This window comes from Thunnus maccoyii, chromosome 21, assembly GCF_910596095.1.
Source record: "Thunnus maccoyii chromosome 21, fThuMac1.1, whole genome shotgun sequence".
Lineage (NCBI taxonomy): Eukaryota > Metazoa > Chordata > Actinopteri > Scombriformes > Scombridae > Thunnus > Thunnus maccoyii.
The window spans coordinates 13,714,188-13,727,715 of NC_056553.1; the positions used below are offsets into that span (position 1 = coordinate 13,714,188).

Consider the following 13,528-nt stretch of genomic DNA (forward strand, 5'->3'; position numbering starts at 1 on the left):
CATGTTGGTTTACATTTAAGTTCCTTTGCAGTGCCGACATATGTTACTGAATGAGAATGCAGGAGAAAGACGGAGACCCTTAACTTCAAACTTTCAGTATTGACTAGACTGGCAGTGTTTAGATTCAATTTCTGATTATCCTACCCTAGGCGTAGTGAAGCAGCTTTAAGGTGTTTGAAACGCAGCATTGACTGCCAGCTCAGAAGAGAAGGGAGATCCTTTAAACTGTTTAGCTTCACTGTGCTACAAACAAGAGCATGAGCAGCTGCTGCAAATAATTAGGTTCTGGGGGGTAGACGCTTGCCAAGACAAACGTTGTTCCAGTAGCAGCTCTGCCATCATTCGAATCTACTGTGTGTGTGTGCGTATGTGTGTGTGTGCGTGTGTGTGTGTGTGTGGGTATCCTTTAAATGCCAGCTACACTGAATCAGAGAATTCTCAGACATCTTGCGTGACTTCATAAATGCCGACTGCTGAACAAGGTCAAAGGCATTCATGGCAGACTGATTACCGCAAGAAGCAGATAAAACACTAAATCTACATGTCATTGTTCATGCATTAGTTCCAATATGTGTAACAGTGGTCAAAAGTACTGAATTAGAATAAGTGTCATATGTGTGTGAACTCTCTCCAAATCAGCTCCATAATTTCCTCACAGCAGAGTCAGACTGTTATCATGCTGCGTTTTACTTTCTAAACTTAACCCTGCAATGACAGAAGTCATATTTGTGAATTCTGTCATTATATGGTTCCCTTTGGGGCTGCAATGAAATTGTAAGTGTGGCAGATAACTTTCCATTCTCCTGTAAGAATAGGAAGATACATTTGGCCTTTAAAAAGGGAGTTGAGATGGCGTCGAAAAGGAGAAAACCTGGATCTGGAAATGGAAAATCATGCGTTATCCGAACTGCTGTGAGCACCTTCTTGATCAAATTGCATGTAATCAGTCAAACTGTCTGATGATTTAATAAATAACCATACCTCTTTCCCTTGGAAGACTAGTGGAATGCCGGTCCCTCACAGTTTCATCTCTCTGAAAAATACTGAAAAATATGTTTTATAACTATAGTTTGTGTGTGTTCTCATGTGTGCGAGCATGTTAAGAAAAGATTTCCTAAACCACCCTCTCCTCCGGCACTTGTTTATCTCTTCAGCTTAATGATAGTGTTCCTCGTACTCGCCTGATTGCATAGTAGCGCTGGAGTAGATTGCACAGTCCTATCACTGCAAATGACCAGTATTTGAACAGTGAGCATTTGGCATGCTTTTATTTATGTGGGATCTAGAAAGGCTATCTTTAGATGAGTCAGCCACTTTCTCAGTTCCTTTGTTGTCCTTACTGATCAAACCTTGCTATGGAGTTTCAATCCACATACATACTGCCCTTAAATGAGGAATGTCCTTGACTTTTAAGGACATATCTCCAGGGAAATATTCCATGCATATCTGGATGCGCACCGACACACACTGCGTAAATCTATTTCGGGGGCACTCAGGAGCTCACAATAGCACCCCCAAGTGTTTGTTCAGCCTCTCCTTTTGAGCAGTAAAGGTTGGGGCATGCAAACATCACATCCAGCTCATCACTGGAGGGAATGCCTGATCCTCTAACCTTCAATCACACACAAGTTTGTTGCTTTACTTTTTCTGTGCATTTTTCTCCATTGTCTTTGTCTTCATCCTCTGTCCTGATGACTACTTGATAAGAAAAGATGTATTTTGTGATGAGAAGATTTGTGGAGTTCTGAGTAGATGGTTCAGCTATGTAACAGCCAGGAATGACCCCTGACCAGGTCTTTAGTTTTGAGAATGAATAGAGTGGGAGAAAACATGGGTTTGCTTGGTAGTTAAAGCACTACAAGTGCACATTAACGAGTAAAGCTTGAGTGAGAGAGAGGATTTTAATACTTTTTTCGGTGATGTCCGGAGCAGCTTTTGTTCAAATGTCACTGCACATAGATGCAGCACGGGCTTAAGGGGGAGAAAGAGAAAGCTGGGTCAAGAGAGACACAGAGGGGGAAGTGGAGGAGGCCAAGATAAGAGGAAGAGAAAAGGGGGGATGAGTAAAAGGGAGATGTGCACGTGCGATAAAGAGCGTAAGAAAGTTGGAGTTTGAAGTGGACAGAACCATCCGATGATCATCTCGTGATCAGAGGCCGGATCTTTGTTGTCATCCACACGTGCACTTGTTTGAATCATACGAACACAAACATAATCTTCTTGTGACACAGACGCGCATGAAAGAGAAACATAGAAAAACATGTACACACACACACACACGCACACACACATACATACTACCCACAAGCTTACCCCTTCCGTCCTCCACCCCCCAGAGGGCCGCACTGTCCCTGCTTTGTCATCTCTCTTGTCCAATAATCCCCTCCCCAGGGAGAAGCAATCTGTTTTAGATTTGAAAGAGAAAGGGCCCTGCCTGTATCACGTACAATTAAGCAGCCGTCAGAATGCGTCGGCGTAAGTTTGGAGGGAGAAGTGCTGCCACTGGGGGGTTGTCCCTTTCATCCACCGCCTTTCCAGAATGGAGATAATGGGGTGGGAGGGTTGGAGGAATGGGAATGGGTGGAGGGCGGGGGGGGGGGGGGGGGGGGCAGAATGAATGAATACGTTTCCTCACCCCTCCATCCCGCTCCACAGCTCGACTAATAGAAGCCAGCATGCGTTTGTTTCAGCTCTTCTGCTCCCTTTCTTCCCTTCTCCCCTGGAGCGGGCAAACACATTCAGCCTCTGCCAGCACTCCCCTCCTCTGCCCATGTGCGTCGATGTGTGTGTGTGTGTGCACGCACAAGCGCTTATATGTGTGGACTTGGCCATGTGCTGCTAGTAGCCTTTGGTCCTGTTTGCCCTTACTTGAACAGCCCGACTTTGCCATGTGGATGCAGAATAGCTGGATCTTTGAACAGTCGTAGTATTAAAGGTTGAGCAACTTGTTTACACTGACAACGTCCAGCATTGCATGACACACATTATCTTCGCTTCGCTCTTCTTGAATTGCCCACGGCAAGTTCAGCTGAGTTTGGCTGTGTCTTCTGGTGTCTCTTGAACATGTCGGGATGTTGCACTGACTGCATTCCTTCAACTTTGACTCAAATGTAAAGGCATGGAAGAATTTGGAAGGGTAAGCTTCCAGGTTTATGCTTTGTAAGTGAATTAGTCTTTCAGTAGATATGGTATTTTAGATATTATACAATGCACTAAGATCTGGAATTTTTACCAGCCAGGGTAAAGTTAATTAAATTACAAATGATGTTATTGCATGCTTTGGAAAGCCACACACTGAGCCAGAGGCAATGGGAAAGGGAGCTCCCCTGTGTACAAATTACAGGTTACGTGTCTGTCTGTGTTCAAGTCTGACTGATTCTTACTCAGACTGTTTCAGAATGACTTGTAGTGCACACACAGTGTATATGATATCCATGTACACACACATGCATAAATGCCCACAGGCATGGACCGAAGGGCGTGCTGAACAGGCACAGGTGCAATCGGACGAATGCGTTTTTATGAGTGGTATCATGTTGGTGTGTCACAGCCATGGAGAAGTTTGTTTATGGCGTCCCAGGTCACGCAGGCCGGTTCTCATGGTCTATGTTTGTCTACGGTTCCCAGAGAATATGCCTACACATGCTCCACATTTTAGGGGTGTTTAGTTTCATGCACCAGCAGCAGTACTACACTTAACTGGGGTTTGCTGACTGAGCTGCCACCACCTCACCCTGAGGAATCTACTTTTTTTTTTTTTCTTTTTAATGATTGCCAATCGGAAAGGAGTTTACACTCAGAACTTGTCTTAAATGTTGAACGCTGATTCACGTTCACTTTTATGAGCAGGAACTACTTCAGTAGATAACACTGCTTCTGTAATATTGGCTAGTAGTGGTTAGAAGTAGAAATCAGCGGCTACTCTGTCTCACTTTGCAGCAAGTATATCATCTTGACAGAATTATTACAGCTCTAAATCATCCTTTTTAGCTAGTTCTAACTTGCGGCTTACTTAATTTCAGCAACCTTTCAACCTACACAGTTTTTGTATAATATGTTTATTAGTTGAGTTTGATAGATTTTAAGCTGAAATGATGCTTTTTCGAAGATACACGTAAACATCTCTTGTGTTTATTTCAGTTGCACACAGTTGTCTGATTGTTGTCTGTGTGGAATTATTTCATAAATGTGATGTTTCAAGGCTTTCTTTTCCAAGAAACACAGTGGACCCAGAATGTTCTATTTACCTATTTGTTTTCCTTATTTTGCAGCTCAACACATCTCTGTCTGTATTGACATTGACATCAAACTGTATGAGTTAAGAGAATTCTGTTTCTATTCTAAGCATAGACACACACACAGAGAGAAAATGGGACAAACTAAAGCTCAATTTTGCTATATATAAATATTTTTCTACCCTTTTAATAAATCCATTTTATCCAGGAGAATGGTACATCAGTCACTCAGCAGTACATTTAAACTGGTCCTGGACCACAGTCTTCTTTACACATACTGTCAATCAGTAACCAGTGCACAGACAGAGAAGCCCATTTTTTCCTAATGACCTGTCACTAGTCTTGCTTTTCTTCCATGTCATACGAGAAAGAGGATTCAAGTCACACTCCTCAAGTCAGTAGTCGGTGAACGTTACAAGGCTATTGAACTTGGTAAACTGCCGAGTTTTAACAGAAAAAGAAATCCTTCAGACTCCGTGCCTTCGCTCTCCCTCACTCTCTCCCTGTGCCACCATGCTGCTGATTTCATGGAAAAGAAGTCAATCTCTTTATTCTTGACAATTACCTCAGTGGAAACCCATTGAAGCAATTTGCCATAGCTCTCTTTTGTGGTGAAAGGAATAATTTATCTGGGGTATATTTGACACGTCAAAGAGACAAGAAAACCACCCGTGAGTGAGCAATACGTTCTCCTCCCTCTCGCTCTGACTTTCTTTGGAGCTCTCGCAGCCTGATAGAGTGTTTCTGATGGCAGTGTGGGTTTTGACAAGAAAGTGACTGGAGGAATATAAATGTGCTCTATTTTATTCATCTGAGGTTGTCTATCACTAATGGTTTCCATTCATGGCTTAGAATAGTTTTAACAAGAAAGTGCTTGCTTTAGGCTCACATCATATAACTGTGACTTCTGATTCCCTGATTATGATTCTGTGTTTTCATATCACACAATAAATCAGAGGAGTGGTTTCCCTTTCGTTCACCTCCTCCCTTCCCTCTCTCTCTTCCCGCCACCCCCCTAACTCTCTCTGTCACCCTTTTCCACACCACACCCTCTGGAATGGTAAATCTGCTTTTCCACCTGTAAAATTGAGTCTCACTTGGAGAGCAAATCTCCTGGAGGATCAGGGCAAGTTAGTAATGACATTGGGAATCATTTTGATTTGTGTTCATATCATATATAATAAAAGAAAAGAAAAGCAAATTTATGCAATTCAACATTTTAAAAGTGCCCACTGACAGAAAAGTTTAAGGAGGAAACTGCCTTCTCAGTATTTTCTAAATTTCTGAGATCAAGACCATTTGTGAAAATGGCTGATATCAGTCTTATTGACTGATACAAAGCCCCATTTGTCAGTGTTACCACCATGAGGCTTTTGCTTAAATATTCAGTCCATGGTTCAGGATATGACCACTTTGGATACACATTGCCTTTACGACAGGCGCACATGTATGGACACACATACACAAATAAATATAGGCAGCTTTCCCCATTTCTGAAATGACCTTGTGTGTTTTTTAGTCATTTCCCTTTCAGGGTGCTCAAAACCCCCTCATGATTTCCAACAGACCACCTGATGGCCCGCCAGCCATTCCCACTTTGAAGTCTTCCGGACCAGGATTCATTTAATTATACATTAAGATGCATCCATAATATTGATGGGGTGGCCTGGCAGCCTTGGCACTACAAAGGTTCTCTTACCAGTTTGGAGAGAAACATGAGGGGTTTAACTAATAGCCGTGAATGCGCCCACTCCAGGTTCACATTTCACTGAATTGAGGCCATTCTTCTTCATTAAAGTGGACTACGTGTACCCCAAACGCACTGCATACCAGTGGATGAATCATTTTTAGCTAAAACATCTGAACTTTTTTAGATGTAACATGGACGAAAAGAAGACTCTGAATGTTACTGTCAATGTAGAAAGTGGTGAGTCCATAAATATATTGAAACAAAGAGCCAGTGATCTCTCCTCACTGCCTTGAGCCTGGTTTTCTCACTGGAATTTTGTCATAGATCCTACATCAATTTGGGCATTTTGGTCAAACAAATCAGCAGAGTTAAGAGTCTGAAAACACCAAGGTTTGAGTCTTTTCCCAGTGCGTACCCACAGCCAAGTTAGTACATTGGGACAGAGCTCCCCTTCAGAGTGCTCAGTGTGGCTGACGGGCGGGTCTTCATGGGTACAATGTGCTGCCCTTGGCCTGCCGGGCACAGCACCCTGACACAGGCCCTCCTCAGTGTAAAAGGCCCTCGTCAGCCCTGATGGCAGCAGACCAGCCGAATTCCCTCGGATTACAGAAATATTTGGACAAACCTCAATATTAATCTAAGACCTCGCCATAATCATTTTTCCCCTCCGAAATGGAGAGGGAGAAATCAGACTGCACTGAAAAATGTCCCTCATCTGAAGCGAAAATCAAGAGACGTAACATCGTTGTTCTCCGTCTTTATCTCTACCGCATTGTTTCCTAGCTGTTTTGTTTGCAAAGAAACATCTATGATAGCTTTACTATCGCTAAAGTCATATTTCCTGGTTTCCACAATTCTATCATGATAGATGTTTGGGTCCCGTACAGGGTTGTGACTGCATGCCGTTGTTGGTAACTAGTCATCCTGCTTATAGTACAGAACAGCCTACAGAATTCAAACTATGCCATCAGACTTTAATTCCCTTCTCTTTGCCATTGTTCCTCTGTGACTTGGCTGCCTTAGAGATGGACTGGGCTAATAGAGAGGGAGCGAGAGAGAGAATGGACAGGAATAAAAGGGGATTTTAGGTGCTTTGAAATGGCCATTGTCCTTAATGGCAAGTCCCTTTATGAATGACTGATTTACTTTAGTGGGGCATGGCATCTGGTTTGGGTTTTGACTTGCATCTTGTTTTGTGAATGTAAACCCCCTCGCCTCCAACCTTTCCATGTTAACTTGAACAAGTCTACGGCCAGACGCACATTAGTGGGTGGACAAATACTCTGCTTTAAGGGATGCATGGATCCTTGGCCGTCAATCAGTCTGTTTTTAACAGAAGAATTCCCCTTTGTGTCTTTCAGTGCGTCTGCTATTTTTCAGTGACAGCTGATAAATGTACAGACTGCCACTGCTGACTGAACAGAACCTAAGCCAGATGCAGCCTGTTTGCCATTGTTGAAATGAATATGCAGGCCAACCACAACCAGACTTTTACAAGACTTTTGTTACCTCCATTCCTCTGTACTGATCCCCCTACACTCCATTTTTTCTTCCCTCAGAGTTTCCCCTCTTAACCCCTGTGTGTGGGTAGCCTCAGGTTGCTGAGGTTAGGTTAAACAAGCCACCATCAAAGCCATATTACCACTCGGGTCAGAGGAGGGTCAGGGTGCAGCAGGGTGTGTGGTTTGAGGCCCTAACTGGAGGGCACAACTGCCAACCAGCCAAACAGTACTGCCCTGGATGGTTACACAAGCAGCAACTCTATTATGTTCAGCTTTACTCTGTGCACAAAGCACAGCTGTCTGTGTAGCCATACCAAATAACTGAGCAAAGCTGTATGTGCCAAAGAGGGGCAAGTGAAAGAGCTGTTTTTTTGCAAGTAAAGAAGGAGAAGAAAAACCCTTTACTATCTTGAAAGTAAAGATTAGTAGGGTGTTGAGGTGCGCTAAAAGTTCCTTGTGTTGATGGCCATTAATCTGAAAATTGCACATCTTTTATGTATCTGGCAGCTGTGTGTCTGAAAACTCCATAGTGGCCTTTTTGTTTCAGTCCTTTGAACCCCTGGGCATTTTACGTTCCTCCCATCTATCCCCAATATTCCTCCCCCAGCTTAACCATGATGAGTACAGTAAAGGCTCATTTAAAGGGTCATTAGTGCTAATCCTCCAAAACAATGAGGAAGGAGAAACAATGTGCTCCCTAGTCCTCTGACTCTGTCCAGGAATAAAGACCTCTTGTCTGGTCCACAGATGTATAGAAGAAGCCTGTTCTACTTATATCATACTGGATGGCGTAAATAAATAAACTCATTCAAAATGAACGGTTTATGAAAATGACATGAAACATTATTCTCGCAGAGGGTTCTCAAGGGCTTTCTGAAATTGGCAACATGCATTTTACAGAGGAGGAAGAAGCAGTGGCAACAACAGAAGAGAGATTCAGAAGCCAACTATGTAATAACTTTCAGATTTCAACATATTGACTCATATTGTTTATTGTATTTCTTATGTCCGAGTTCCTTCTCATGAATACATCCAGAAATGTTTAGAGTTGGATATAATGGCTACATTTCGTGCTGCTCATCACTAAGTGCGCTTGAATGTCTGGATAACATTTTGTCAAGTGTCCGCACGAAACAAAAGCACTCAAAAATGACACACTGTTCCAATTCAATACACTTACGCAGTTAATCCTACTAAATGATAACCAGCTATGATTAAAGCAGTATTTTAACTGTCTATTCTGGACAGTTTAAGTATTGTTTGAGTTTAAATTGGAGCAAATCTTGTTTTTAATAAACATATGCATAGATTTTTAAGTAGTTAGCCACTAGTCTTGTGGCAAAGTCAGTTGTCTTAGGCATTCTGACAGAAGCAGAGTCCCGTTCATGTTGAACTGTTTTTTTAGTGTTTAACTGTCAGACTCAAAGTACGTGAGGAAGGAATGAATGTCTTAAGGGAATTATAATTATAGTGGTGAGTAAAGTCATTCATTTTTTTTGTAATTTTCCACCATATGAACAGGAAACATGCTAAATGTGCCATAGGTCTGATTGCAACCAGCCAACTGCCATCAGCCCTCCTCCTGCGCTACAAACTAATCTCCACACATCAGCACTTAGCTGGTCATTTCCTGTAGCGACTGTGTGCCCTATGTGTCATATTAACATGAGAAAGTCAAGAGTAGTGAGGATGCTACATCAATAAATAATAGAGGTGTTTCCTTTGATGAGCGGTGACTTTGAGATGGACAGCTGTTAAATGATCCAGGGGCACCTTTGGCAGACAGAGAGCTGCTAGAAATCCTTTCGCTCATAAGCGAACTTCAGATGACCCGGGGAGGAAAGTGGATCAGGTGAAATTAAGTTAGGATGAGAGGTAACCTAAAGGACAAGGGGAGGTGGTGCTCTCGTTTATGGCAGCAGCTGTGTCGTTTTGCCTTAGTAACTTCGGGCCACATCCCATCGGTCGTTATGCGTGGCACTTTATTAGCCCTGCCATCTCGCTCGTTTCAGACAGTGTGGCTATTGATACCGTTTTAGCTAACCGCATCAGCACCACAAGGTTTGTATCAGATTCCACAATGAAGTTTCTTGTCTGTTTTCTCGCTTCTCTAAGTCGCAAGAAGAGGGAACCATCGGCATGTAAAATTAAATTTGTGTTGGGTGCTAACATTTCATTCCAGGTCTTCCACAGCTTGACAGAAATAGAGACCTGAATTTTGTCTAGATTTGGACTGCATCTAGTATTGTTCCTGGGAAGCTTTCACATTTATGTAGGAGGACTTGGACCCTCAAAGCAGGAATATGTGTTTTTGTGGGAGAGAGACTTGTGTGTGAGTGTCTTATGAGTTCCTGCGTGTCACCATATGTTTGTACAGTAGTTTGTGTTGTGTGGGTAATTCACTGTGAGGTTCTGTGCACTCTTCCACCCTGTGCTGGAGGGGTGTTTGTCCAAACGGCGCCAATGTTTGCACAGGGCTGTCACGATGACTGGGCTGGCTGGCTCGGATACTGCTCGTCTGGAACGCAGGACAGACCAAAGTGCTCTTAAAGCTCTATCTGAAGGTCTGCTTATCACAGTTGTCATCTAACTGGAGCACAAGCAGATAAGCAATGAAGAACAAGTCCAAGAGCGTGAATTTTTCTCATATATCTGCCCAAATCTGTGATTGGATGATGTGTTGCTGGGAGATGGTGAAGATGATTTGTAATGGTGTTATCTTATGCAAGGACATGATCTGTTTAACACTTCACTGGGAGTAGGGGTTTTCGTTTGTTGATGCTTTTCCTCTGCTTGTGTTTTTGTGTGCACATGCATATTCTAGTAGGACAATTATATATCAGTATGGACAGTATATACAATGGTCTTGCTTGATACAACATTTGGTAGGCCCTTTAACTTATCCCTTTACTGACTTCTACCATCTACACTATCTGAAGACTTCAGATTAGTGAGAGAAATTCTTATTCATGTGACTGAAGCCATTTTCACCAAATCAACATGGTACATTAATACAGAAAATACTTTGCATTTCACCCTTTAAAAATGTTGATACACTTTTCCAAAGTGGCTTCCATTACGCACCGGACGCCGTAATGATCATTTATTTTAGATTACAGCTTTTATTCTTTGCCAATTGGGACCGGACCTTTTGTGGAAATGAGGGTAAGGGCGGAGCCACCCAGTGGGGTTTGACCAGGCTCAGGTGTCACAGACCTGCTATTTGTTTTCAGGCCATTAACTCAGAATAGGGAGCAGTATGGTGCCACTCAGTGGGATTGCTGTCCATAAGGCAATGATGGAGTACTCATTATTACATCGTCATGGTTCATCTCACACCCACAAGCCTTTCCTTCACATACATGATTGTTCCTGAATTTTACCTGCTAATTTGAATAATTTTGGCATTTATGCCTAGTTGTATTCTCTTCTCGAATAGCACCTGTGCACTTAATCTTGTAAAGACAGTAGATTTATGGATTTATATTTGAAATTCATCTAAACAAGTGTGATCTCTCTATTGGTGACAGCATGAGGATGGAATTGCTTGAATGTGTTACCTTGAGGTTTGTGAGAGATTTGGGTTAACACTAATATAAATTTTACACTGGTCACTAGCATTTAGGCAAAAGATATGGAGACTTTTAATGACCAACCATGACATTGTAAGTGAGCAAGAGGCTGCAAAGTGCTATGATGACTCAGAGGTAATCTGTGATTGGCGACAGTGGCACTGGGGTTAATGTAGCGGAACCCTCTCCCCGCCCTCCGTGCCCCCTAACCCCCTCCCCCCTAGTGTGGACCCATCCTCCCCACCGGCCCTCTGTCACGCTTGACTCACCAGGGGGTGACTTTTGAGTGACAGGTGGAAGGTGGCCTGCAATTGGCCGACACAGGACAGTGGTTGTGGGTGTTTGAGTGCGGACAGCCAATGGCGAGGTCTCAGCACAGTTGAGCTGAACAACAGCTCTCCAGTGGAGATGGAGAGTTTCCGTGTGTGAGTGTGTGTTATCTGAAACAGAAGGAGAGAGGGAAAAACAGAAGAAAAAAGGATATTATGAGAAAAGACCAAACAAAATGAGACTCGCTAGATTCTCTGAGGTGAGATCTGTGCTTCTGGATCTTCACTGCTCTTTTGTTGTTTAAAATGTTTTCATGGGTTGCTATGATCTTGTTGGGTTTTTTTTTTTCTAGTTCAAGTCAGGAGAGTTTATATTCAGGGATTTTCTTTTCAGGAGAGAGTATTGATTTCAGTCAGCATGCAACATATGTTGGAAATGTTAGTTAAATTATCCTTGGTGGACCACCAAAGACTTAAAAGAATTCCTAGAGGGAAGCTGGGCTTTTCATTGTCTGTCTGAGAGTATAATGCAAATCACTATTTTACCACTTTGAAACTGCCTACTCTATTCCGCTTGTTTCCCTCTGTTCCTCATTTTAATGTCTCCATGTGTTTTCTCTCCTTCACAGTCGACCACGGCTGCGAGAGCCACACGGGTGTGAGTGAGTGGCCTGGCTGGACCTCTTCCATCCCTCCCCTCATCTCTCCATTAATTCTCCCATCTACCCAACCCATCTCCTGCCGTCTTGGGCACCATGCTGATGCTGTGGCTGGCCTGGTTGGCCCTGTTGTCTCCGGACTGGGCTCCGGGCAGCATGGCCTTCACCACTACCAGGGCTCAAGGCCTCAGGGGTCGCATCCAGAGAGACCGCAGAAACATCCGGCCCAACATCATCCTCATCATGACTGACGACCAGGATGTGGAGTTGGGTAAGGCTGGCACTCTTCCTGGTCTTCCTGGAATTCTGTGGGCCCTATTTACTTTTCACATTGGCCCTGTTTTTTTTTTCCTCCTATTGTTTCTTACATTAATTTATTTAATTCTTTCTGATTTTCTCTCTTACTGTGTCCCCATGAATTTCTTTGTCTCTCTGGATATTTGCCTGAGGATTTATGTGGTCTTCCTCTACACATTAAATATTAAATAGAGGCCATAAGCAGAAGCAGAATGACCATCTGGACTATTAACTGAGTGAATCATAATTATTTTGTTACACAATTCTGTAAGAAAAGATCAACTAATTTAATGAGCACTGTGTTTATCCATTTGAAAATAATGTAAATATATGTTTTTGTCATTTTGAAAGGGCAACACTTGATATTGTGTGTATCGGCTCAGCCTATTTTTATAATACCAACAATGTGTGTCACAAAATTGACCTCCATTCCTTGTCCTCCAGGTTCTCTACAGGTCATGAATAAAACCCGTAAGATCATGGAAGACGGAGGCACTAGTTTCACCAATGCCTTTGTCACCACACCCATGTGCTGCCCGTCACGTTCCTCCATGTTGACGGGCAAGTACGTCCACAACCACAATACCTACACCAACAATGAGAACTGCTCCTCCCCTTCCTGGCAAGCTCAGCACGAGCCACGCTCATTCGCTGTCTACCTCAACAACACCGGCTACAGAACAGGTTAGTTTCATGCACGCCTACATACACTCATTCAGACCCTTGTGTATATGCAATAATCAGCACTGAAGGCCTGCTGTATGTCCAACAAAGACCTCTTAATGTAGTGCTGGTGTTTTCTCATGATTTTTCATGGGAAAGTAGCACTTCTCAGGTTATGATAGTTCACCTCCAGTGCATGTCATCTCACTTTCAGCCAAGATACTGTCAGTCACTACCAGCCCCAATGTCCTTCTGGTCTCTCTCTATATTCACTTGTGCTAGTCAATGAAGATTTTTACAGCAAGCTAGACTCCACCGCCCTGCCTGGCTGTCTGCTGTGAGAAATGCAAACATGGTGAGCGTGCCAGGTCGCTGTCGTGTCTCATCAGACAGTGTCTATGAGAGTGATGGGCAGGCGTTGGACTGGGCAGCTCAGTGGGGTCCTGTGGGCTGCAGCACGGCCTGCGGTTTTCGAGCTGATGCGTGAGTCTGCAATTAGCCTTCTCCGGGACAGGCTGGCTCCCTGCCCAGCCTATCCGAGAATGCTGTGCAGTGAAGCCAGGGGAAAAAAGAGACAAGCAAAAAATATATGGGTCTCACACATACATGCGCACAGAGAGAAACTCACACAGACACACAAA

At 43.4% G+C, this 13,528-nt stretch overlaps 1 protein-coding gene across 7 annotated transcripts in view; it reads left to right on the forward strand.

Annotated features, from left to right (window-relative positions):
- Positions 1–13,528, forward strand: part of sulf1 (sulfatase 1) — an 86,214-nt gene that overhangs the window by 50,705 nt on the left and 21,981 nt on the right. For all 7 annotated transcript variants that reach the window (XM_042398763.1, XM_042398766.1, XM_042398764.1 and 4 more), the window contains 2 exons: positions 11,898–12,198; positions 12,669–12,908. In XM_042398763.1, the coding sequence (XP_042254697.1) occupies positions 12,024–12,198; positions 12,669–12,908 (415 nt within the window). In that variant the 5' untranslated portion in view covers positions 11,898–12,023. The remainder of the gene's footprint in view (positions 1–11,897; positions 12,199–12,668; positions 12,909–13,528) is intronic.